At 41.6% G+C, this 23477-nt stretch overlaps 1 protein-coding gene across 1 annotated transcript in view; it reads right to left on the bottom strand.

The window, feature by feature from the left end:
• Positions 1-23477, bottom strand: part of si:ch211-1e14.1 (UPF0606 protein KIAA1549) — a 104932-nt gene that overhangs the window by 29853 nt on the left and 51602 nt on the right. Inside the window, exons 8-10 of the mRNA XM_020941175.2 lie at positions 20169-20314; positions 9110-9287; positions 3608-3792 (exon numbers count right to left, since the gene is read on the bottom strand). Of these exons, the coding sequence (XP_020796834.2) occupies positions 3608-3792; positions 9110-9287; positions 20169-20314 (509 nt within the window). The remainder of the gene's footprint in view (positions 1-3607; positions 3793-9109; positions 9288-20168; positions 20315-23477) is intronic.

Raw genomic sequence — 23477 nt, 5'->3', positions numbered from 1 at the left:
CTCAGAGTCCCACTCGTCTTCCTCACTAATCTCTCCTTCCTCTGTGTCCGAGGTCTGTGTGTTGTGGAGCAGAGAGGTCCTTGATTCACTGATCGACTGAGGGGAAGAACAGCGGTGTTACATGACCGATGATTGTGTTAAGGGAAGGGCCGGTGATCTGATACACCGCATTACAGACGAGCTATAGCGAGGAAACTGATGTATGGGCAAAGAAGAAGAAGAGAACTTTACAGAAAACAAGTTGGATAATAAAGGGTTCGAGAACAAGATCCAGATTTTCAGCTGATGTCGTTATGGGGCTAAATGAAAGCACTGCTCTGTTAGTAGTTCTGTATTTTTCAGACTATAAGGCGCACCGGATTATAAGGCGCAATATCAGTAATGTTGAATTCTCTCGTCTATTTTCATGCATAAGTCGCACCGGATTATAAGGCGCATTAACTAAAACAAATGGACGACACTTTAGACTGATCCGTTAGTCCAGGCGTCCACGATCCATCGGCAGATCGTGACGTAATTCGCCCGGCGTTGCCTCCCTGTCTTGGTGAATGTGTTTTATGAATGTGAATGTGGGTGGATCATTTAAGTTTTTTATTTCCTACGAGGACGACTCAAATATACGTTGAGTAATAATGTGTTTAATGCAGCTTTGCGCACATTTGTTTACGTTTTACAGAAATGAAACTTAAAACCACATGACTCATTTGCATAAACTATAAGCGCTGAAAAAACAAAACAAAACAGCTCACTCCTGGTGCGCTGATGTGGTCAGTTTCAGTCAGACTAAAGGACACGACTCAGTGGAAATAGGTGTTCTTTCTGTGACGAACCCAAACCCACGGTGCCCAAAAGTGATTATTTGAGTTATGTTTACTTCTGAATTTGCTGAACACTTTTGTTTGTTACTTTTCTTTGACACAAAACACAACTCCAGGTCTGTTTTTGAGGGGCTAACAACATTATAACATGACTTTAAGGTGCACTATATAACTTTTTGGCTTTTGTCAGTCACCTGCTTGTTTCTATGGATGTGTCATTGCCTGGAATGTCCCACAGTACGACTTTAAACAGTTCTACTTTACATTTATTAAACTACAAATGGATTTGTCGCTCAAAAATACCTATAAAAACAGGCATTCTGACTGTGAGCGGGGTCGCCTCTCCACATATCTGACCTGTAACTTGGTCTGGTTTGGTCTTCATGAAGATACAAAGGTTTAAGGCCATACTGTGGAACATTCTAGACAAAGCAATATCTAATCAAGGCGGAGAAAAGCATTTGATGGACTCTCCACCAGAAAAGTTACACAATGCACCTTTAAAGGGACAGTTTTACTTCAGGTGTTTTGTGGAGTGGGTAAGACTGTTTTTAGTGGCAGGATAACTATGGCCATTGACATGCACTAGCCTAGCACCAGCGACCTCTGCAAATACAAGGACTGGATGGAATATTTTAAAAAGTGTCTCCACACGTCTCCAACACTCTGGATCACTAGGAAATGAGGCCCTATGTCCAAAATTCCAAAAAACTGTCCCTTTAAAGCTCACAAGAGTCAATTTTGACCGATACTGACACTAGAGAAACCTTCAATCACAGATACAGATATTATCACCACTATATGAACCATCCCTCATTTTTACCCACTTCATCTGTTTTACTGTGATATAAAGACCTATTATTTCCATCTAGAGACAGAACTAATGATGTGATCTAACTTTGGAGCATCTCTGGCAGTGATGTATGCACGGTAATTAGTGATTCATTTGAACTGGAGAGGTTTTCAAGCTCTGCGGCTCTATAGTTTCAAAGGCGCGCTGTGGAACTTTCCCGGTGGAGAGCCCGACCGTTGCTTTCTCCACGAAGATGCCAAAATGTTCTACGGTGTGGCTTTAAACCTATTCATCTTGCATTCAGTGAATTTGATTAAAAGGTCATATATTACGCAACACTGACTCTTGTGTGCTGTTCAGAAGATTTTGATTTGGATGAGAGAGAGACGGAGGGGGCTTGAACAATTTTCCAAAGGCCATATGACCACAGAATTTTTATTTTGCGTTTTAATAACTGTTGTTTTAATTCCACTTTCTGTGTATTTAATAAAGGAAGGTGACAAAATGGTGAGAATGACTGTTGGCAAATGTTTAAAAGCACAAATCAGCTCACATGTTCTATAGTTCCAGCTAAAGCTACGTTCAGACTGCAGCTTGAAGTGACCCAATTACGATTTTTTTGCCCCTATGCTCCTGTATCTGATCTTTTAATGACAGTCTGAACGACACAGATCCGATTTTTTCAAATGCGACCCAGGACACTTGGATATGTGGTCCTAAAACCGATACATATCCGATCTTTTGACATGTAACTTCAGTCTGAATGGACAGGTCACATTCATCCCACCTACACGTCACAAATGTACACAAACCTTCTTCTCGTCAGACAAAAATTTTATATGAACTCCATGTAAGTGAAGCAGTGAAGCACAGCTCTTGGTTGCAAGATATGCTGATGCCACTTAGTGTCTCCGCTCAATTTCCTTTCTCTCCAGCGGCTAGGTCAGGAATCAGAATACAATAGATGGTTCGCAAAAACCCCAGAAGTGCGAGTTCGGGCACCAGCCAATCAGCGAAGAGCCATACATATATTCTGTGTTGGGAACGATTCCGATTGGTGAATTTTATCAAGGGGAAAGGCGTTGTTGTCCTTTTTCCTACGGGATTTGGGAAAAGCTTGATATACCAGTTAGCTCCATTAGTGGCGCATTACATACATCACGACCAAATAGCAGTGATTGGTTAAATGAAAAAAGTACCCGCCTACCGTCGAGCGAACGAATTCTAATGCCAGGTCAGACGGTTTCGACGAGGTAAAACCGGCTGATGAATCAGGGTACTTGGCTGCGACTCTGCACCACACTTTCCTTTCTACGGACGTTGACAGGAAAAACGCCATGTCCAAAAACCTCGTCCTTCTCCCTCTCAATCTCCTCCTCGAAACAAATAAGCTGTACATGTTCTAGCTCCGGTATGACAGCAACTTTAAAATCACCGGGTGCTCAATGCAGTGTCCATGTTTAGGCGACTTCCGTAAACATTGAGCACGCTCGCTCCTCCAATGCACACGCGGGACACTTTTGGAGCGTTTAAATTTCACACTGGAGATCACGTACGAGTCGCATTTAACTGGAAATGTGAACGACCTCGCGAAAAAATCTTATTTCACAAAAAAATCCGAATTGAGCATTAAGCCCTGCAGTCTGAACGTACGTCTGAACTTTTGTCACCTCTTTCTGGACAGATTGTGTTAAAATAAACCACAGATTAAAATCTAATAAAGCCTCAGACAGAGCAGAGCCTACAGTTAGCATCACACCCCTTGGGAATGTTGATGACATCAGCTGCAAAGTATTAATAAATACCTTTTGTGTTATTTTTATCATGTATTATTCATTTCCAAAGAAAAACTGGATACAAAATGAGTCCATAAAGTTCATTAAAAAGGATTGGAGGATTGGTCAAAGTCTTTAGGATGGATATATTCTGGGTATATTTTACCGAAACTCCAGACTGAAATATTCTCCCAGATCCATTCTATAAACGTTTGTCTCACCTTCTGCCTCTGCTGCATGGAGCTCATGGCGTCCGGCTGAAACTCCAGCTTGTCTGTGCGGCACAGTTTCCAGTAAAGGATGGAGATGATAATGATGACGACGAGCAGCGGTATCACCACTCCGATAATGATCCATAAGTTTGTGTTCACGTTTTCAGCCGGAGACGAAGCCACTTTCTCCACCGCTGCAATAAGAGCACACAGATCTATATGAGAACTACAGGAAACTTTTAAAGGGCCTATATATTACGCAAATATTGATTCTTGTGAGCTTTAAGTCACGTTATAATGTTGTTACCTTCTTCAAAACAGACCTGGACTTGTGTTTTGTTTCATTCACACATGAAGCTCTTTATTATTAGTTTACAAAGATTAAAATGCTCTGTTCCAGCTTGTGATGTCATGAAGCGGTAGTTTTCAAGTTAAGCCTTTAATAATATCTTTAGTTCAGAAGAGATTGGCAATTCCAGGGCTGAAATTATTCAAATGATTCTAGCTGGAGTCTCCAACCTGTAGCTCAGGAACTACCAGGGGCTCTCAAAGGGGTTCCTGAATTATATATTTTGTTCTGAAATCAACTACAATTACTACATGCAAGAGTAATTGACAAAAACTGAATTGTGATTTTTCTGGCAGATATTGCGATTTCGATTTCATCCATAATTTTTTTTTTTAAGAGGTAAGCTTTGATTTGTTTTGTTTTTTTCGATTTTTGGTTGTACAGACTCATAATAAACCGTAGCGAGAATGAAAACATGTAAGGATATTTTTGTTTTCATTTATGGTCGTACAAACAAATAATAATTTTAACTCTTACACAAAAGTTTATCGTTTCTGATCACAGAAAATAAGCCATGATTGAACCAGGATTGGTCTTCTCTACCACCACTCTACATACATTTCCTGTACGCTGGTTTCCTTTCTTTCAACATACAATGAGTAATAATGTGTTTAATGCAGCTTTGCCATGTTTGTTTACGTTTTACAGAAACAAAACTTAAAACCACATGGCTCATTTGAATAAGCTCTGAAAAAAACAGCTGGTTCCTTGTGCCCTGATGTGGTTCAGCTTCTGTCAGACTAAAGGACACGACTCAGTGAAATATGAGTGTTTTTTCTGTGACTCAGAGGATGTACTGATGATGGTGAGTCTGTTCTGTGCTTCTATCACATTGGAGATGGTTCATGTTAAACTTTACATGAACACCAAATTTAAAGGTTGTATAGAGGATTTTCCAAGGAACGAGAAATCCAGCGACTGTTTGTCCTTTTTCAAATGTTGCGCATGCGTGAAACCACCCCCCCTCCCCTACAGCTCCCTACGTAGAAACGCCTCCTTCCGCCTCCTCTTTACGCCAGAAAGAAACCGGTGCGCTGCACATGACTTGTAAACAACTAACTACAGTGTTGGTTAGGCAAGACGGAGAAGTGAGGAGCGGGGGGAGGGGGTGTGCGGACATTTCGTTCGCGGACGAGAAGTGAGGAGCAGGGAGAAGAGCGGAACAGGGAGCAGGGAGAGGAGAGGGGAGAGAGGAGAGAGGAGAGAGGAGAGGAGAGGGGAGAGGGGAGCGGAGATTCCGTGCCCGGAGAAGTGAGGAGCAGGGGGAAGAGCGGAACGGGCAGCGGGGACAGGAGCAGGAAAGGGGTGCAGAGAAGGTTGCGCGGAGATTCCGTGCGAATGAACTAGCTACAACACGCAGCAGCAAGCGGACTCTTTCTTTGCCTTGAAAATTACATTTTCAGACATAGGATATCGCTTTCGTGTCCTGAAAAACATTTGTCTCGCTCTTGGAAATAAAGTACGTTTTCATAATAAGCAGAAGTTTCCTGTCCAGGAGTAATTTGGCGACCAATGCGTCAGTCTTTAGACCCTGCGTCTGCTTCAGTTCGCGCCATCGCTGGAATGAATCTTCAAGAATCACCTTAGTTTGGCTTCGCTGCTTTTCCCCTTGTCTTCTTCTTTCAGCGACCTCAAAAACGGACTTTCTTTTGCGGCGAACTGCTCCTGGATTCTTGTCTGCCATTGCAACAAACTTTGTGCGAACTGCGAGGAAGATATAGGTAAAAAAAGCCGCTAAGAACTGTTGCGTTGGTGGAGTAAACAGCGTCTGTGCGTCTTGCGTCTGTGGACTGCGTGACAGTCGTACGTAAACCACGTAACGGCGGCGCAGGCAAGTCAGTTACACTAGAAACGTAGGGAGATTGATTGACAGCCTGTCAGCTAACAGATAACGAGGCAGTGTCGTTATCTATTGGTAAATGTTTAGCCCCACCACCTCCAGAGTTGATGAATTTTTATTCTCTTTTTTTTTGTCATCATAATTACAAGGCTACTGCACCTCTATAATGCTATCATTGACAACTTGAAACAAACAAAAAAAATAAAAAATCCTCCATACAACCTTTAAATCCTGGCCTCCAAACATTGTTGTGGTGAATTACTTCGTGGCGCACAGACCTCAATGCAGATCCATAAATTAAAAACGATGGCGACATGGTGATGACGGCAGTGTGTGTTGAGTCAACGCACAACTAAACTTCGACCTTAAATTGGGCTTTAAGAGCACTGCAAAAGAACGCAGTTTTGACTCTCCCAAAAGCGTGTTTGAGATTGTGATTTTCGGTCCAAAACAATTGTTTGATTTGTTTCATAGGCATCTCACGTTTCTGCTTTAAGGCCGTGGCTCTTATACTAAATTTTTCATCAGCTCTAAAATTTGTAGCTTGAAAGTGGCAGGTTAGTTTTGTAAAGATGGCTCACTGGAGGAAAAAGGTTGGAGACCCGTGGTGTAAACAGTTTAAAAACACAGTGGAGCTCTTCCTGTATTACCACATGCCAAAGAACAGAATAGTGTTTTCAGTTTGAGACAATAACTGAGTTTAAATATGCAGGGTTTGAGTGTTAAACATGTGTGAATGAAACACAACTGCGGGGATGTTTTTGATCAGGAAACATCACAGTAAAGATGAGAAAACAGCGTAACACAGGCCCTTTCAGGACAAACTTCAAAAGAACTAAAAGAGGAAACTTGAGAGCAGACTTTCATTAGATTCAATTATCTCTCCTTCTGTCCCTGGGGAGGTCAGTGCAGGAGCGCAGAGCAGAGACAGAGCCCCCTAGAGCCAGGCTCATTAGTCTTACACTTTTTGTTTAGATTGTTAATGAGGAAGATGCTTTTAATAACGTCTGGAAGTCAAATAACGAGCGGCTTTAAACATACAACGTATAGAAAGGCACAGAGAAGTCAAATCATAGTTTAATACAGTTACTCTCAGATGTATGTTTGGCTTATTAAAGGTCCACTATGTATGTTTGTGAGTCTGCCACATAGACTGAACAATGGACACCAGCCGCTGCGATCCAAATAGGAAGTGAGCATGGGCGCGCTTCTGGCTCCAGTTCACTTTCTATTGAAAAACCGTGCCCCCTCTCTCTTTGTAGACTCCTTTGTCAGGCAGTGATGACTTACTTTTTTATAACTGCATGGTATTTTTTGTATATATTTTTGTATATAATAAGTTTTTATATACCCTATGACGTCCCACATTTTTAACACTGACATCTTGTGGTGTTATTAGGTGCATCTCCACTCCTCCTCTTCCAGGTGGAGCAGCCCTATTGGTGTTTTTTTTTGCATTTAATTCACATGGTTTGCTCTCAATTCTGTTTGTCGCCTGAGGAAAACCATAGGCTGAAATGCGTCGGGACATTGTAAGCTGTCCATTAAGACATGCCGTAAATTAATAAAGGCATTTTATTTTAACCAGTGAGTGCCTTGGGTTTTTTGCATCTTTTTACTGACTTCCCTTCCCAAAGAGCACCACTGAGTTGGATCTAGTGTGTATTATCCTCTGGAGGTCCAGGAAGCGCTTCTTCTGAAACCTTTTTTAGTGTCCGACTAAACTGTCTGTTTTTAAGTCCCTCCTAAAAACTCACTTTTTTCCCCTCGGCTTTTAAGACAGTTTGAGGGTTGACTTTTTACCTGTACAGTATTTGTAATGTATTATATTACTTGTACCTGTCACTGTATTTGTCACTGTTTGATATCTGTTTGTTTGCAGCACTTTGACTGACTGTGTTGTTTTTAAAGGGCTCTAGAAATAAAGCTGAGTTGAGTTGAGTAACTGTTGCTGTTAGGTTAATCATTTTGGCAGTGGCGGCTGGTGATGCAAACACGAGGGGGGCTGTTCTTTTTTTAAACATATAAATAAATATACAATACCAATAATAATAAAATATACAACAAACGCTCACTGACGCAAGACTGAAAGGAATCTTACAGTGTCTGCAATAGGCTTTATTCACGCTTACGTCACAAACACAGACCGTATATATGAGTGCACATAGTTTACACTCTGTAGCCGCCGTGTGCCAAATAGGAAGTTCGCCAGGAGGCTCTTCTGGCTCCTTCTGGCTCCAGTTGACTTGCTTTAGGATCTTGTCGCTCCTCTCTCTCTAACTGCTGCAGTGAGCTTCGTCATTTTGGTCTTAAAATGTTCGTATTAACCCGCGACACGTGAAGCTGAATTAGTTTTTCGCTATTTTGTCGGTCAAAAAAATTCCTACGAGTCTGGCTCCAGAGTCGCTCCTGTAACCGTGAGCATCGTGAGCCTCATTTGAGCGGCGCCGAACGCTGTGGGTGACGTCACTCTTGCTTAATCGACGTCTTTTATACAGTCTATGGTCTAAAGCAGGAAAACGTTTGGAAACATGCAATAACGACTTCCGGCGGGCTCTGTTCGTGGTAGTAAATCTGACAAAATCTGAGAAAATGTCCCAGTTTTCTTCATCTCCATGTCACTGTAGCGTTCGGTGATGTTCAGCTCATCAACAGTTCCAACCAGACCTCAGTTTTCATCATTTCCCCAGTGCGATTAGGAGAGACGAGGCTCCAAATTCAAGACGATTCCAAACAGCACATACGTCTGCAGTCGTCATTTTACCTCTGTTTTGTTTTATCACAGTCGGTCGGCGAGCCCAGTGTCGGGAACTACACCGGAAGTTGTCATCGCATCTTTCCAAACGTCTTCTTGGTTTGTGACGTAAACCTGAATAACAGTCTATAGCCGATATGGTGACTAGGTTTATTTACAGAAGAGAGAACAAGTTATTAACCTTTTTGGGAAATTTTAGTGTTAAGATGAATCCACTCTATGTGATCCTGGTGTTTTATTTGATTCATTTGTCCATAAATCAAATAAAAGACAAACCAGGTTCCTTCTTGGCCTGAGATCGTTCCTGCGGCCTCGATGAGCTTTATTTGACTGGACTGAACACTACTGGGTGACGTAGAACTCCCTTAGTCTACCCCAGTAAGTATTTTTGACCAATAAAAACACCTGTAAATAAAATTATAAGTTGAATTTCATATTGTCAAATATTCCACACCTGCCTGGAAACTTGGTAGCAGACCTTCACCCGCAAAAGTTACACAGCGCACCTTTAAATACTAAATTATGGCTCTAAAATCAGATTGTTAGGATGCAGAGGAGAGGACTCACGTTGTGCCAAAATGCCCTGAACACGGTATCCTAGGACAATAGCGGCTCTCTGTACGTCCAGGCTGTTAAGTAGGCCAGCTGTTTCCACTGCAGGTATCCTCTCTCCGTCGGGACCCTCCACAAAATACACAATCTCCAACGGCTGATCCTCGCCCGCCAGACGACTCGTACTGACAACCTGGAACAAAGAAAAGAGTTAACAGCTTCAATCGAGCTTAAGGTTTAAAAATGAACTCCTGTGAGCTTTAAGAATCTGTGCACCATTCGTTCATTTGTTTTTCAATATAAAACCAAAAATAAGAAAACAAAAAGACAACTATTTTCTTCATTATTTGTCTTCAAAACCAAAATGAAAGAACAGATAACGATTTGGTTTTTCAGTTTTTGATTTTGTGTTTAAATGAATAATGGAAAAAACGGATAACGGCCGCTTTGGACTGAACCAGGACTGAACCAGGACTGAACCAGGACTGAACCAGGAGTAACCCAGGTCCGGGACCAGACAAGAACCAGACCCAGACTGAGACCAGAACTTAGACTGGGACCAGACCAGGACTGAGACCAGGACTGAGACTGGGACCAGAATAGGACTGAAAACGGTTTAGTCCTGGTTCAGTCTTGTTTTAGTTGTAATTCAGTCCTGGTTTAGTCCGGGATCGCAGTTTAAGTCATGTAAACGGGAAACGGTCGTTGTCCGTTTTTTTTCCATTATTAATTTAAACACAAAATCAAAAACTGAAAAAACAAATTTGGAGACAAATAATGAAGAAAATTGTTGTTTTTTCATTTTCTTATTTTTGGTTTTATTTTGAAAAATAAATGAACCAATGATACACACATTTTTAAGCCATGTTATAATGTTGTTACTGCATCAAAAACAGACCTGGAGTTGTGTTTTGTTTCATTCACACACATTTGAAAAACCCTGTATTATTAGTCTCTCTACATCTCCAAAGATCAAAATGCTCTGATCCACTTTGTGATGTCATGAAGCAATAGTTTTCAAATTAACAGCTACTTTTTATCTTTTGTTCAGTAGAGACGGGCAAATCCAGAACTGAAATCATCCAGATGATTCCAGTGAAAGTGCGTGGAGTTTAAAAACATGAATGATTGAATGAATGAACGGTATATTCTCATCTCTGTTATAACGTTGTTTCTTCATTAAAAACATACAGAGTTGTGTTTTGTTTCATTCACACATGTTTAACACTCAAATCCAGCCGCACACTGCGCTCCAACAGATACGTGACCCTCGTCGTTCCTAAAGCCCGCGCAGCTCCTCATTTCAACACAGTCCAACAAGGTTCATTTGGTCTTCCGATAATTTATGTTATTAGGCTCTTTTTTCAGACCAAGAGGACCAAGGGGAAGTGAGCAGTCGAAACTGTCAGGTATGAAAACAAATCCTTGGTCTGAAAAAAGAACCTAAAAACATAACATCAACTTCAACACACTTAAAAACTTAGTTTGTTTTTACCTCAGTCGACTTTTCAAAACTCCATCCAGAGTATTTCACAGGATGATTGCACATGCTTTTAACACTTTTATATGTTTAATAGTAAGTAAGTAAGTCTTTATTTATATAGCGCGTTTCACAGACATTTTGGTCACAAAGTCACTTCACAGAGCATTATTCAGCATTATTCATTCACTCTATACCTGGTGATGATAAGTTACTATTGTAGCCACAGCTGCCATGGGGCAGACTGACAGAAGCGCGGCTGCCATGCCAATCAGCGCCATCGGTCCCACCACCATCACTCACGCACACACCACTTTCATACTAGGCAATGTGGGTGAAGTGTCTTGCCTAAGGACACAACAACGGTTATTCCACTGGCGCCCCCCTGTGGCACCTGATTTTCCCAGTGTTTCCCATCCAAGTACTAACCAGGCCCGACCTTGAGGAGCTTCTGAGATCTGACGGGATCAGGCTGTTACAAGCTGGTGTGGCCACAATCCACAAATCTACAAATGTTTCACTGTCTCATATCACTATTCACTGTTTCATGATATAGTTGATGTGTGAGTGTTTTCTGTTTGTGTTGTTTTATTCTGACTCTTGGCCAGGTCCTCATTGAAAACGAGAAGGTGTTCTCAGTTGACTTAAATATTGAATAAATAAATAAATAAAATTATTAGGTTGAGTTCTTCTTTTTCTGTTCCACCTTGTAATGCCATGTGGTAATACAAAACGTGCTTCACTGTGTTTTAAAACACAAATTTCAGCCCTGGAATTACCAATGTCTACTGAACTAAAGATAAAACGTATCTAAAAACTACCACTTCATGACACCACAAGGAGGAACAGAGCATTTTGAGCTTTGGGGATGTAGCCAGACTAATAATAAAGTGTTACTCAAACATGTGTGAATGAAACAAAACACAACTCCAGGTCTGTTTTTGATTCTACCATTCGAACATTCTCACATTGCTACAAAAACTCACAATAGACAATTTGATGTAATATCGGACCTTTAAATATTGATGAACTGTTTGATTTAATTTTTTTGATAACCCTATAACCTTATTGATAACTCTTCTTGTACATTATTTGCCCCCCCTCTGCCTGCACAGTCCCTGCCTCTCTGATGCTTTTGTACAGTGCGTTGTCTGCGTGTTTGCCCGGAGGCGAGCTCTGGTCTGCTGTCTGCGTTGCTGGAGAGTGTAGATCAGGCTGACACAGAAAAATGGCTGGACAGACTCACTGATCCAGGCCTAATCCAGCCCATGCTCAGTTTATTAGAGTGGAAACAAGGCAGTGCCAATGTCTGTTACTGGATGACCTCAATTCAACCCCTTTTATCTCTGGGCAGGCTCCTAGGTGACAATGGCGTATTATTTTATCAGATATATGGATTGTGTGTGTGTGTGTGTGTGTGTGTGCAAACAGAACAAAAGGGTTTAAAGGGTGTGTATTACGCTGTTTTCTGATCTGTTATAATGTTGTTTTCTCATCACAAACAGACCTGGAGTTGTGTTTGTTTCATTCACAAATGTTTAACACACAAACCCTGCACGTTTAGGTTGAATTCTTCTCTGTGTGTGCACTTTTACAAGAATCATTTGGATCATTTCAGGCCTTGAGTTGCCAAAGTATTCTGAACAAAAGCTAAAAAGGTAGCTGTCAACTTGAAAACGACCACTTCATGCACGGTGGAACACAGTGTTGCCAGCTTTAGAGATGTGGATACATATGGTCACATATGTAGTTATAAGCCACATTAACCTGTGATTGTTGCTGTACTTTTCTTTGTCCTGTAGATGATTTTACATCTACCTGCCGAAGGACTGAAGATGGAAATTAGCCACGTTGGCTGTAATCTTTACATATTAAAATTTTTAATGTTCATTAATATGTGCTGTCCCTTTACAAATAAATAAAATACGGAAAAATAAAAAAAAGAAAAGAAATAAGAGCATGTGGTCACACAAACTCCTGAAAATTAAATTATAGCCAGTTAGGCTTTAAAATAATTCATTTTGATTTGTGGAATAATTCATTTTATTTTATTTTTTATGAACATTCTTTTAAAATGTGTGGAATTAGAAAGTTTACAGTTCAACATTAAAATCAGCAATGTGATTAATTATGATTAATCATATTTGAAAAGTGTGACTAATTGACTAATTGACAGCACTTCCTTCTCCAAACACTAGTCAGGCTGGCGCCACCTAATGTCTCTGCTCAATTTCATTTCTCTCCAGTGACTAAGTCAGGAATCAAAATACACTAGACATACATTTTGTTTTGGCAGCGATTCCTGAGATCGAGGATTTAAAGCCCGAACAATGAAAATGTTTGGTGAATTTTATCAAGGGCAAAGATGTTATTGCCCTTCTTCCTTCAGGATTTGGGGAAAGCTTAATATACCAGTTAGTCCTGTTAGCGGCGCTTTACATACGTCACGACCAAATAGCAGCGATTGGTTAAATGAAAAAAAGTACCCGCCTACTGTCGAGCGAACAAATCCTAAAGCGGCGAGGTCAGACTGATGAGTCAGCTTATCTAAACACAACTTCAAGAGAGTAAATGAGCAGGAAACAACTATAACATGGTTAAAATGGAAAAGTCGATTTTGCATAATAGAGCTGGCTAAAGAAACTATTATTTTGTATTGGAAATTACACAATAACATCGTCTAAAAAGCGGCGTTCTTATTATAGAATCAAAATTTGTATTGAGTACCAAGAATTTTCCTTCACATTGAAATCGAGTTTTGTATCGTGGCAAGGTTACTAAAGGTGTACGGAGTGAGTCATGCCTCATTAGACATACGACGAACCCTCAAAGACAAGTGCTTTTGAAATGTAAAAAAACAATTCTGCCATTAAGGTTTAAAAGGACAAGTGTCTTTATAAGTGTCAACATACAAAACGTTATTATTTTAGTGATTGTGGAGAAACCCTTTGAGTGGCAGCAAAGACGTCAGCGGCTAAAACAAGACACCTGACGAATACAAATGAAGCCGAGGGCAAAAAGGTTAAACAGAGAAAGAGGCTGTGATGTTTATCTTCTACTTTAAAGGTCCTAAATTACACAAAATTGACTCTTTGAGCTTTGAGTCTTGTTATAATGTTGTTGCGTTCTTAAAAATTGACCTAGAGTCGTGTTTTGTGAGTAGTTTTTCAGGTTTACTGTGAAATTTTACCTTTCGTTTAGTAGAAATTGTAAATTCAGGGCTGAAATTATCCAAATGTTTCTTGTGACTAAATCAGGACTAAACCAGGACTGAACCAGGACTGAACCAGGACTGAACCAGGACTAAATTAGGTCTAAACCAGGACTACATTAGGACTAAAACCAGGACTAAACCAGGACTGAACCAGGACTAAACCAGGACTGAACCAGGACTAAACCAGGACTAATCTAGGACGAAACTAGGACTAAACCAGGACTAAACTAGGACTAAAGGACTCCAGGACTAAACTAGGACTAAACCAGGACTAGGACTAAACCAGGACTAAATTAGGACTAAACCAGGAGGACTAAACCAGGACTAAACCAGGGAACCAGGACTAAACTAGGACTAAACGAGGAGGACTAAACCAGGACTAAATCAGGACTGAACTAGGACTAAACCAGGACTGAACCAGGACTGAATCCAGATTAAACCAGGACTAAACAAGGACTAAACAAGGACTGAACCAGGATTGAACCAGGACTAAACCAGGACTGAACCAGGACTGAACCAGGACTGAACCAGGACTGAACCAGGACTCAGTGTCTGGATGGGCCTGGATCCAAGATTAGTTTTAGTCTGGTTTAGTCCTGGTTTAGAACCGTTTAGTCTGTTTCAGTCTTAGTTAATCTGGTTTAGTCTTGGTTTAGTCTTGGTTCAGTCTGGTTTAGTCCTGGTTCAGACCTGGTTTAGTTTTGATTTGGTCCTGGTTCAGTTCTGGTTTCGGGACCTATTTTTTATGAGGAAACATTATAACATAGATCAGAAAATAGAATAAAATGAGCCTTTTAAAATATAACCATATACTACTACTAGTACTACTACTACTACTACTACTACTACTACTACTACTACTACTACTACTACTTTTCAAAACGCACTATACTCGTGCTCGATCCTAATTACTCGAGCTGAAGGAGACACGCAGCACAAAACTGAATAATTGATTCCTTTGCCAGTGTGTGTCACAAAGAAGTCATCAAGTAACAGCGCGTATACGGCGCAGAGGGGGAAGAAAAGCTCCTGATGAGGCTGTGGTTTTGGAGTGGCTCGCCCCTGGGTGAAACGGATGCGGTTGCCATGGAGACGGGCCCCTGTCCTGTCCCCTCGGAGACGAGCGGAGCAGGTGCCGAGTCCGCACAAAAGCTACAGGCTGATTAGTAAAAGAGGGGAGGGCTGTCAGCGGCGGTAAACACGCCACAGATCAGGATGGTGGATTAGTAGCGTGCAAAAAGGAACTACTACTACTACTACTACTACGACTACTACTGCTACTACTACAGCTACTACAATTACTACTGTTATTACTGATTATTAAAGGAAGGGGGGGGTTCAGCGACTGTACACACTGCAGTTTTCATAATGGTCTCTCGGTAGTGTGCATCACAGAACTACTACTACTACTACCACTACTGCTTCTACTGCTTCTACTACTACTACTACTACTGCTACAATTACTACTGTTATTACTACTACAGGCTGATTAGTAAAGAGGGGAGGGCTGTCAGCAGAGGTAAACACGCCACAGATCAGAATAGTGGCTCAGTGGTTTGCAACAAGGAACTACTACTACTACTACTACTACTACTACTACTAAGGAATACTGCTACTACTACTACTGTTATTAGTACTACAAGCTGATTAGTAAAGAAGGAGGGCTTTCAGTGGCAGTAAACATGCCAGAGATCAGAATGGTGGTTCAGTAGTGTGCATCAAGGAACTACTACTACTACTACTACAAATACTACTATAAATACTACTACTGCTACTGCTACGATTACTACAACAACTACTGTTATTAGTGCTGTTATTAGAAGGGGGGCTGTCAGCGGTGATAAACACGCCACAGATCAGAATGGTGTTTCAGCAGTGTGCATCAAGGAACTACTACTACTACGAATACTACTACGAATACTACTACGAATACTACTACGAATACTACAACTACATTACTACTGTTATTACAACTACAGACTGATTAGTAAAGAAGGGGGGCTGTCAGTATGCTGTCAGCGTACTACTACGATTACTATGACCACTATTACTACTACTACGATTACTATACTACTATTACTACTACTACGATTACTACTACTACAATTACTACTGTTATGTTATTAGTACTACAGGCTGATTAGTAAAGAAGAGGGGCTTTCAGAGGTGGTACACACTGCAGTTCTCATAATGGTCTCTCAGTAGTGAAACAGAAGAGTGTGTATCAAGGAACTACTACTACTGCTGCTACTACTACTACTACTACTGCTACTATTACTGCTACTACTATGACTACTACAGCTACTACAGTTACTACTGTTATTACTATTACTACGACTACTATGACTGATTAGAAAAGAGGGGGGGGGGGTTTCAGCGGAGGTGGTGGCTCAGCAGTGTGCATCAAAGAACTACTACTATGACTACTGCTACTACTACTGCTCCTACCAATACTACTACTACTATGACTAGTGATTAGATGATAGTGATACGATTATTGCTACTTCTATGACTACTATAATTTCTACTGTTATTACTACTACAGACTGATTAGTAAAGAAGGGAGGGCATTGTGCATCAATGAACTACTACTACGACTACTATGACTACTACTGTTATGAGTACTACAGGCTGATTAGTAAAGAAGAGGGACTTTCAGAGGCAGTTCTCATAATGGTCTCTCAGTAGTGAAACAGAAGAGTGTATATCAAGGAACTACTACTACTACTACTACTACTACTACTGCTAAACTGGTACTAAGTCGTGGGCCAAACTAAATATTTATTGAAAAATTTCAACAACATCTGCATGCTTTTTCTTCTATCGAGATATTTAAATGATGTTAAACCTTTTCTCATTAAAATAAATGTTTAATAATAGTTTTGCTTAAACATTGAATCCAGGACAAGCATAATATAAAATAACTAGAAAAGCACTCAGAGAACTACCCCCATTTTTTATATAAATTGCGATAAAATCAGTCTTCTGGATCAGATCCGGATCAGCCTTTGGAATATGAAAGAGGATCCCATTGTCCATCCCTGAGTCAAATTTCATGGGGTTTGGTCAATAATTAACCGAGATATTGAGAAACAAAATTTTTGGCCCCATTTTACCACAATGTTAACTAAAATTTCAAAGTGATCCAGAATCCAGGATTTCTTCCGGATCACCCCCAAAATGAAATCAGTTCTTCCGTTTCACATTTCCAACAAATCCTGAAAATTTCATCAAAATCGGTCCATAACTTTTTGAGTTATGTTGCTAACAGACAAACAAACAAACAAACAGACAAACGCCGGCAAAAACATAACCTCCTTGGTGGAGGTAATAACATTTTAAATAAATAATGTTTCTATAGTCTATCTGTAGCCAGCGGGGAGCTTTAATATATATTTGATATGATCTCGTGGACCAAATATATTTATATCGTGGGCTAAATTTGGTGGAGTTTGACATGTCTGCTGTAGACATTCAGTCATTTAGTCAATTAATAGATCAATGGTGTCTTAGTCAACCAAAAATGACATCTTAGTTAATTCATTATTGGAAATTAAAGGAATTTATGAGTGAAGTTTTTTTTATAATGACTGCAAAAGGAGAAGGAACAGCATGGGTTAGTCAGAGTCTTGATCGTAAATTTTCACATTAACTCTTCGTCTTACTATCTGGTGAGTCATATTTTGGTCCGATAAGTGTTCAGATCATAGAGATAGTTTTGTGAGATTTCCCCGCTTCATAGCACTCCCTCTAAGAGCTGACTAATGGATGCACGGCCCTCTCGCGTCTCTTCTTCTTCACTGATTCTTCTAAGCCCGCTCCCTTCGGCTGTGGTTTCTCGGGGGGCATATAAGGACAGCGGGAAATTCGTTCATCCATTCATGCGCGTCACTAATTAGATGACGAGGCATTTGGCCGCCTTAAAGAAGACCTATTGTGCTTGTGTTTGCTCTATAGCTATAATCTATGACACCCGTGGATCATTATGTTAGAATTTGCACCTTTTAAATCATAATATCAATCTAAAACGACTTAATAAGAGAACCAAGACTGCTGACTTCCGTGTTAAAAAACAGCAGATTGGAGCTGACGCCGCTGTAAACGCGTATCACCAATTAAGAAAACAAAATTGGAGAGCAAAGTAAGTAGAGAGCAGTGGGCGTGTGCTGGTGGCAATATGGCGTCTTGAAAATATCGTATTTTTCGAAGTATAAGGCTACGTTCAGACTGCAGGACTTAACACTCAATTCCGATTTTGTTGTGAAATCCGATGTTTATGCGAGGTCGTTCACATTTCCAATTAAATGTGACTTGTATGTGACTCCAGTGTGAACATTAAACAGCCCAAAAGTGTCCCACATGTGCACTGGAGGACACGATGATGTCAACCGCAGCGAGCGTCTCTGTGTTTACGGAAGTTGTCCAAACATGGACGCGAGCATTGAGCACCTGGAGATTTTAAAGTTCCTCTCGTACCGGAGCCAGAACATGAACAACTTACTTGTTTTAAGGAGGAGATTGAGAAGGAGAAGGACGAGGTTTTTGGCCGTGGTGTTTTGTGGGACAGCGGCAGCAAGGTCTGTTGAAAGGAACGTGTGGATGTGGAGACGTAGCCAAGAGTGGTGAGTGGTGATGCGCTTCGCTTCAGTGACACGGAGTTCATTAACAATTTTCGCCGACTTCAGTGCAGAATAGTGACTTTTGTAGCTTGTTGATAACGTGTAGGTCGGATGAATGCGCTTTGGCTGTTCGGACTGAAGTCGTATGTCAAAAGATCAGATATGTATCGGTTTTAGGAGCACATATCGACGTGTCCTGGGTCGCATTTGAAAAAATCGGATCGGTGTTGTTCAGACTGTCATTAAAAGATCAGATACAGGTCACATAGGGGCCAAAAAATCGTATTTGTTTCACTTCAGGCTGCAGTCTGAACGCAGCCTAAGTCACACTTTTTTCATGGTTTGGGTGGTTCCTGCGACTTATACTTTGGTGCAACTTAAATATTAAAATTTTCACACTGACAGTCATTAGAGGCTCTAGTCTTGTGTGTCAGTATCTGCTCCTCCTCCTACTCCTGCACCACTCTCACGTCTCTCTACTGCGCATGTCTCCTGCAGAAAAAGCCTCTGTCCTGTCTGTATCATGTCAGTCGACCGCAACATTACTTCTGTACCAATTTAAACAAACTTATAAAGCCTTTAAACAGAAAGTTACCCCCAATGGAAAATGTAAAACTCCAACGCGCTTTGACCAGCAAGATGGTCTTCGACAGGGCAAAGTGGTGACATTTTCCAGTAAGGGTAACTTTCTGTTTAAAGATTACTGTTTTAACCCTCATAGAGCACCTGTACTGCTGTTTTTTACTCTTTTAAGACCCAGTGAAACGCTCTACCTCTTTTTCTTCCTCAAATTTATAAAGCCACCTGAGAAGACTGAACACAAATGCCCCCAAAAAGAAAATCATATTTTACAGTTTACAAGCTGCAAGTCGTGAAATCTGCAGCTGAAAAATGTAATCGAGCAGCAGAAAGAAAGTGTGGAGTGAGTGAGAAACTTGTGACACCGGGAGGAAGTCATTGGATGAATCGACAAAACCTGGACTTCAGTGACACCGAAACCATCCTGTCACGATTCAGAAAGGCCGGAATAATTCTAACTGGAACTGATGCTGAGTCTGACGACAGCGACATGGAAGAGGAAACAACGCTCTGTTTACCTCTGGAGGTCACAGAGTTGCTCAGAAGTGACACCGAGGACGAAGAATTGAATGGATTTAGTGATTTGGAGTGAGATGGAGAGTTTGGTAAACTTGTTCTGTTCTGTTGTTTATGTTATAGTTTATCTGAAGAACTGTTCATATGTGACGTTAACAGTCTGTTGTTCTCTGTTCTATTGTTATTACTAGAACTTGACTTTCAAGATGAAATGTCGGTTCCTGGTTTCTGATTTTATAAAATTAATTTCCCCCAAGAAAGTGCAACTTATATATGTTTTTTTCTTCTTCATTAAGCATTTTTTGGCTGGTGCAACTTATACTCCAAAACAAACAACAAGTCCGAAAAATACGGTACACGACTAAAGATTGCTGAAACATGCACAAATCACTCCAAATGCAACTTCGAGAGTGTGAATAAGAAGCGAAAACAACTATAAAATGGTTAAAAGCTCTGAAAAGACTAGGTCTGCTTTAAGAAACCCAGAGTTACTCCACCCGTTTAGCCACACTTCATTGAATTTCTTCACTTCGACATCCAGAGCACTGTGCAGAAATCACATTACGCCTTTAGCTGACCTAGATTTTTTTTTTTTTAAACAACTACCAGTGCAAAATAAAATGGAGTCCCTGATTTTAACCTTTGAATTTCATGTTGATTTCATACCTGCACACTGCTGTTGCCTACAGTAGTGGCTCTCTTGACACGACGCGTCAGCCCCATCGCTTCTCCCAGTAACGTAGCAACGCGTCTCTCCATGTTGGCTTGGAAGGTCTTTTCATTAACCTTTTCGTCCATTACACCTAAAAGGACTACACAGAAAAATATCCGAAATCATTTCTACTGAAAGATTTGAAAAATGTGTGCCAAAAATATTAAAGGGCCTGTGTTAGGTGATTTTTTAATATGTTATAATGTTGTTTCCTCATCAAAAACAGACCTGGAGTTGGAGTTTTGTTTCATTCACACATGTTTAACACACAATTCCTGTATATTTAAGTGTTCTTCTCTTAAACAGAAAACACTGTTCCAGCTTGTGATGTCATGTGGTAATACAGGAAGCGCTCCACTTTGTTTTTAAACTCCATACACCTTTATTAGAATCATTTGGAACAGTGCCAATCTCTACTGAACTAAAGGTAAAAGGAGCTGTTAACTTGAAAACTACCACTTCATGACATCACAAGGTTAAACAGAGCTTTTGACCTTTGCAGTGGTGCAAACAAACACAAAGGCGCCAGTAAGAATTAGTAATATTTTATGTTTTTTACTCAAAATGATGCAGATGTTATTCACATTAACGCCGTTCAGAACCACCTACAGAACACAGGCTACAACACATGAACCAGGACTGAACCAGGACTAAACCAGGACTGAACCAGGACTAAATCAGGACAAAATCAGGACTAAACCAGGACTGAACCAGGACTGAACCAGGACTGAACCAGGACTAAACCAGGACTAAACCAGGACTAAGGACTGAACCAGGACTGAACCAGGACTGAACCAGGACTAAACCAGGACTAAACCAGGACTGAAGGACTAAATCAGGACTAAACCAGGACTAAACCAGGACTGAACCAGGACTGAACCAGGACTGAAACCAGGACTAAACCAGGACTAAAACCAGGACTAAATCAGGACTAAACCAGGACTGAACCAGGACTGAACCAGGACTAAACCAGGACTGAACCAGGACTGAACCAGGACTGAACCAGGACTGAACCAGGACTAAACCAGGACTAAACCAGGACTAAACCAGGACTGAACCAGGACTAAACCAGGACTAAACCAGGACTGAACCAGGACTGAACCAGGACTGAACCAGGACTAAACCAGGACTAAACCAGGACTGAACCAGGACTGAACCAGGACTGAACCAGGTCTAAACCAGGACTGAACCAGGACTGAACCAGGAGGACTAAACCAGGACTAAACCAGGACTGAACCAGGACTGACCCAGGACTGAACCAGGTCTAAACCAGGAATGAACCAGGACTGACCCAGGACTAAACCAGGACTAAACCAGGACTGAACCAGGACTGAACCAGGACTGAACCAGGTCTAAACCAGGACTGAACCAGGACTGACCCAGGACTAAATCAGGACTAAACCAGGACTGAACCAGGACTGAACCAGGACTGAACCAGGACTGAACCAGGTCTAAACCAGGACTGACCCAGGACTAAATCAGGACTAAACCAGGACTGAACCAGGACTGAACCAGGACTGAACCAGGACTAAACCAGGACTGAACCAGGTCTAAACCAGGACTAAACCAGGACTAAACTCGGACTGAATCAGGTCTAAACCAGGAGGACTAAACCAGGACTGAACCAGGTCTAAACCAGGTCTACACCAGGACTGAACCAGGACTAAACCAGGACAAAACTAGGACTGAACCAGGACTGAACCAGGACTAAACCAGGTTTAAACCAGGACTAAACCAGGACTGAACCAGGACTGAAACAGGTCTAAACCAGGACTGGACCAGGACTGAACCAGGACTAAACAAGGACTAAACTAGGACTAAACCAGGAGTAAACCAGGACAATCAGGAGGACTAAACCAGGACTAAACCAGGACTGAAACCGGTCTAAACCAGGACTAAACTAGGACTGAACCAGGACTAAACTAGGACTGAACCAGGACTAAACCAGGACTGAATCAGGAGGACTAAACCAGGAATAAATCCGAGCTCGTGGAACAGGGTGTCCGCAAAGCGCGATCAGGTGACGGCTGCGCTTAGCCCTGCGGGGCGTGGAGCTCTGCACCAGTCACCCAACGGTCTTCACAGGCACACCTCCAGTCCCGTCCCAACTCTCAGTCCTGGTTCAGTCCTGGTTTAGTCCTGGTTCAGTCCTGGTCCCTCATGTGGCAGGCCTCTCTATAGGACAGTCCTGCAGATATCATGAGCCTATGCAGATTGTTTTCATCTTTGCCAATAGCTCCAGTTTGACATTTAAAGGTTGTATGGAGGATTTTTTTTGTTTTTTTTTTGTTTCAAGTTGTCAATGATAGCATTATAGAGGTGCAGTCGCCTTGTAATTATGATGACCAAAAAAAAGAGAATAAAAATTCATCAACTCTGGACGTGGTGGGGCTAAACATTTGCCAATAGATAACGACACTGCCTCGTTATCTGTGAGCTGACAGGCTGTCAATCAAACTCCCTACGTTTCTAGTGTAACTGACTTGCCTGCGCGCCGCCGGTACGTGGTTTACGTACGCCTGTCACACAGTCCACAGACGCACAGACGCTGTTTACTCCACCAATGCAACAGTTCTTAGCGGCTTTTTGACCTATATCTTCCTCGCAGTTCGCACAAAGTTTGTTGCAATGGCGACAAGAATCCAGGAGCAGTTCGCCGCAAAAGAAAGTCCGTTTTTGAGGTCGCTGAAAGAAGAAGACAAGGGGGAAAAGCAGCGAAACCAAACTAAGGTGATTCTTGAAGATTCATTCCAGCAATGGCGCAACTGAAGCAGACGCAGGGTCTAAAGACTGACGCACTGGTCCACAAATTACTCCTGGACAGGAAACTTCTGCTTATTATGAAAACGTACTTTATTTCCAAGAGTTAGACAAACGTTTTTCAGGAAACGAAAGCGATATCCTATGTCTGAAAACGTAATTTTCAAGGCAAAGAAAGAGTCCGCTTGCTGCTGCGTGTTGTAGTAGTAGCTAGTTCATTCGCACGGAATCTCCGCGCCCCCCTCTGCCCGTTCTGCTCTTCTCCCTGCTCCTCACGGAATCTCTGCGCACCGCTCCCCTCTCCTCTCCTCTCCTCACTCCCTGCTCCACTCTTCTCCCTGCTCCTCACTTCTCGTCCGCGCACGAAATGTCCGCACACCCCCTCCCCCCGCTCCTCACTTCTCCGCCTTGCCTAACCAACACTGTAGTTAGTTGTTTACAAGTCATGTGCAGCGCACAGGTTTCTGGTGTAAGGAGGAGGCGGGAGGAGGCGTTTCTACGTA

Source organism: Boleophthalmus pectinirostris, unplaced genomic scaffold, assembly GCF_026225935.1.
Source record: "Boleophthalmus pectinirostris isolate CB_2022bp ecotype Guang Dong unplaced genomic scaffold, ASM2622593v1 HiC_scaffold_2, whole genome shotgun sequence".
In the NCBI taxonomy this organism is placed as follows: domain Eukaryota; kingdom Metazoa; phylum Chordata; class Actinopteri; order Gobiiformes; family Gobiidae; genus Boleophthalmus; species Boleophthalmus pectinirostris.
The sequence above is the reverse complement of the archived record's forward strand: the minus strand, read 5'-3'. Positions and strand labels throughout refer to the sequence as shown.